This window comes from Triticum aestivum, chromosome 2D, assembly GCF_018294505.1.
Source record: "Triticum aestivum cultivar Chinese Spring chromosome 2D, IWGSC CS RefSeq v2.1, whole genome shotgun sequence".
Lineage (NCBI taxonomy): Eukaryota > Viridiplantae > Streptophyta > Magnoliopsida > Poales > Poaceae > Triticum > Triticum aestivum.
In genome coordinates this window covers 601,276,299-601,280,058 of record NC_057799.1, presented here as the reverse complement: position 1 = coordinate 601,280,058, position 3,760 = coordinate 601,276,299, and the positions used below count along the sequence as shown (strand labels likewise).

The 3,760-nt window shown below is 47.6% G+C and overlaps 1 protein-coding gene across 1 annotated transcript; it reads right to left on the bottom strand.

Annotated features, from left to right (window-relative positions):
* Nucleotides 1-368: 368 nt before the first annotated feature.
* On the bottom strand, nucleotides 369-1,804 carry LOC123050300 (uncharacterized). Its single transcript, XM_044473116.1, has 3 exons — nucleotides 1,771-1,804; nucleotides 1,604-1,674; nucleotides 369-1,129 (listed from the first exon to the last, which is right to left on the bottom strand). Exon 3 carries the CDS (start codon nucleotides 1,112-1,114, stop codon nucleotides 482-484), a length of 633 nt encoding a protein of 210 aa, XP_044329051.1. The 5' UTR covers nucleotides 1,115-1,129; nucleotides 1,604-1,674; nucleotides 1,771-1,804; the 3' UTR covers nucleotides 369-481.
* Nucleotides 1,805-3,760: the final 1,956 nt, after the last annotated feature.

The window sequence follows — 3,760 nt, the reverse complement described above, 5'->3', positions numbered from 1 at the left end:
CTGCGTGTGCACTCGTGCGCGCCCTCATCTCATGCACCAAACGTGCATTCACACGCGTACGTACATAGAATCCATGTCATTGCTTGATGAGCTGCAGTCATCTCCCTTTTCCAGGAAAAACACTGGTGTCGATTGGAAAAATTCGAAGTTGAAACACATCCGAAAACTGACAAATTCACGGAAACGATGATGGAAACATACGATATACCTTGTATGAAACAAAAACAAAAAGGATCTCAGGCATACATACAAATTCAACTAACATGATAGCAAAATGAAAGGGACGATTTTTTTTTCTTTCGAAAAGGGGACATCCCTATGGATCCTTTGCATCAATTAATCGTTTCGTTGCACATAACCATATGTACTTGCAGCGAATAAATGATGTATCATTCATAGTCTCTGCACAAATTAAGTGCACAAATGGATACAGATTTGTCATCAAGAAAGATAATATTACGCCAGATGCAATGAACGAGCACTAGCGGAATCCATTACACACATTGTCAAAGATCTTGTTGACGGTTGGAAGGGTGTAAAAAGAAGATAGATTGTAACCCGAGGCCGAGGGGGCTGGAGAAGCATGGTAGGGAGACAGAGCCGGAGTCCAGTGAACATTGACGGGAGCGTGCTGAGGCGGGGGGTATCCAACACAGGCGCTGCTGGAGGCACCTCCTCCTCCTTGTGCCTGATGCTGATAGTAGGAGCCGTGGTCATAAGTTTGAGCAGGGAGTGGGACTGCGCTAGGTGCTGCTACGTGATTTGTGCGAACTTGTCTGATGAAATTGAGGTCCGTGATGCAGTCGTTGATCTTTCTGTTAACCCCATCTAATTCGGCGGCCTTCCGGCTACGGGAGAATACAGTTACAGTCTGGCAGGACTGGATGAGCGTCAACGCTTCGTCGAGGGTCTCCTTGAGCCTCCTCATCACTGTCTCCGTCTCCTGGTCGTTCGCCGCCGGGTATTTGTAGTAGGGCAGTACGTTGGCTAGAGTGTACGTGCGCTCGGCGAGCTCCCAGCACTTCTTCTTGTTCTGCTGTGCCATCTTCGCGGCGCTTGCGATCAGTTGCACCATCGTTAGGATCATGCCCACCAGGCTCACTGTGTCCACCATCTCGAGGCGATCAAGCTGGCACAAATTTTGGTTAGCAAGACCCTGAGGAAGAGGTATAGAATCACGAGAAAGGTGTAACAGCTCCCGGGTGCCCCTACACCCTCATAAGCAGTAGTTTTGTAAAAAAAAGATTAAAAAAATTGAAACTTTCAGAGATCAACGATTTGATGTTCTTGCAAAGTTTCGGCAACAAATAACCTTCGTGGAGCCCTCACAAACAAAAACAAAATCACCGCTTAAAATGTAAATAAACTTTGAACAATGATTTTGCTTTTTCATGTGAGGGCTCCTTGAATGTTATTCTTAACTAAAACTTTCAAAATCATCAAAAGTTCGATCATGTTTGATGTCACAAAATTTTAGACTTTTTTTAATTTGTTTTGAATTTACTGTTCATAAAGGGTGTAAGCCGTAGGGGGCACCCGGCTGCTGAAAATCCTGCCTCATAGAACCGCCAATGGAAAAGACGATAAGGAGAGAGACACATACCTCGCTGTGCTCCACGACGGTCGGTGTGGGCGGTCGCCTACCTCGCCGCCGAGGGGGTAGTAATCAGCACTCTGAATACATAAAAATATATATACTCGAACTCAGTAAGACTTTGATGAGAGAGATGGAAAGGGAAGAAGAGGGCTAGATCGATGAGGAACACTGGCCTGCTGGTGACTACTGCTTTGCTTGAATCCCCCTACATTTCATAGGGAGTGAGTATCATTCATATATAGGGCCGGGTCCTCTGGAGTGCAAGTTGGGCATCATGTCACGTCAAGGGGCGTACGCGTACGCGTACGCGTAATTGCCTCGTGTCTACGACACAGCAAGTCAGTCGTCTCTCTGCCTGTTTCTAAAATCAACGTTATTCTGAAAAATTGATCACTCCTTGTCATTGTCTAGGTAGTTATCCGTCCGACTACTTAGTGGCCAGTGATCCGGAAAAAAGCAAGCCAACTCCCTAGAGCAGCCCATAAATCCGTACGAGAACCCAAACCTTGCCAATTCATGCGCTCCTTTCACCCCAATCCAGACGGACACTTACTGGGAACAAGAGTTACATCAGGTGTTGCCTTGCCACAACAGTGACCTAATGCTAGGTCTCGAGTAATTCACTAAGGCACAATAGTAACCTTAGTTTTGAACTAAGGTTAGTTCAAAACCACGACACTTATTATGGATCTGAGGGAGTAATATTTTTCTGTATATAACATTGGTCAAACCTAGATGTCATTGACTTTTGATAAAATTTATGCCACCTCCGTTCGGAATTACTTGTCATAAAAATAGATTTATGTTGACCTAAAATACATTTAGCTACATGCATTGCTCCAACCAGTGATTCTTAAGGAGGGAGTACGACTTATTCATTGGAACGGAGGGAGTAATTGAATAAATAGTAGTACGGTTCCTGGAATATAATACCTGATATCCTCTCATCTGTTTTTATTAGCCGTAGCTGACTACCATTTGCGTGAAGGAGCTAATCAAGCAATAGTGCATTTATATATATAGAAAATAAAAAATATATTAATGTGCTAAGAGCAAGTCTAGCAGACCCCGCATCCCGCCTCGACCCGTAAAATAACCGCCAAAATGCGGGTCGGGGCGGAAAAACCAACCCGATCAGACCCTGCATCCCGCCCCGGCCTGCAAAAATTTTTAGGGGGCGTGGCAAAATCCCGTCCCCGACCCGGGAAAACGCGGGTTTCCCCCTCGCGGCTACGGTGCCCTGCATATAGGCGGAAGCGGTCGGTGGGGGACATTTCATCCTGCGCTTTCTCCCACCAACCAAGATTCCGGCGAAAGCAGCCGGCAGGAGCACGCCAGAAGGCCGCCACACGCACGAGGCCTCCCCTCCCTCCTCCCCCCCCCCCCCCCCCGCATCGATGGGCCGCCGGATTTGCAGATCTGCGGCAATTCATCACGGGCCGCCAGATTTGGCTTTTTCCGGCCGCCGGTTGCTGCCCCAAGCGATGGAGTGGTCGGGGAGCCTCTCTCGCAGCCCAGGCAAGGGCGCATCGCCGCATGCAGGTACGGGTTCGTCCGCCCGCCGCCGCCGAAGGTTTGCGGGCATGGACTCGTCCGGGCGTCCACCGGACTCGGCGCTCGAGCAGTGTCTTTCTGGCTTGCCGATGCCGCTCATAGAGTGCGACGACTGCACGCAGAAAGTGCTGCGGCTCACTTCGGGCACGCCGAAGCACCCCGGATGGGTGTTCTTCAAATGCGAAAACGACGGGGTACGTGCACTTGCGGTAGCTCGTTTCATAGTTCATCCTTTATATCAATTGCGATAGCTCACTTCGAGCTTGCTCCTTCTTTTGTGTAGGATGATGCATGCTCATTTTAGTTTTGGGAAGGCCAATACATTGATTTGTTGATAGAAAGAAACTTAATAGATGTTGGTGCACTCCTTAGTTCAATCGTAGGCAATGATGCGACTGCATGTGCAATTAGAGGGGAAGCAACGTCTACTTCTTTCGAACCAAAGATGAAGAAAGAAGATTGCAAAATCAAGAATCCGCAGATAAACAATGAATGCATGGAGAATATATTAGTCCAACTAGTGGGAGCAGTTATGGAAGTTGGAAATCTTCTGAAATGCATACTTGTGGTTCTTGTTTTCTTTGGTCTTACTATTCTAGCAAAGATTTG

Bases quoted from the DNA above. Each gene is read 5' to 3' on its own strand.
- LOC123050300 (XM_044473116.1), bottom strand. From the start codon at position 1,114: ATGGTGGACACAGTGAGCCTGGTGGGCATGATCCTAACGATGGTGCAA.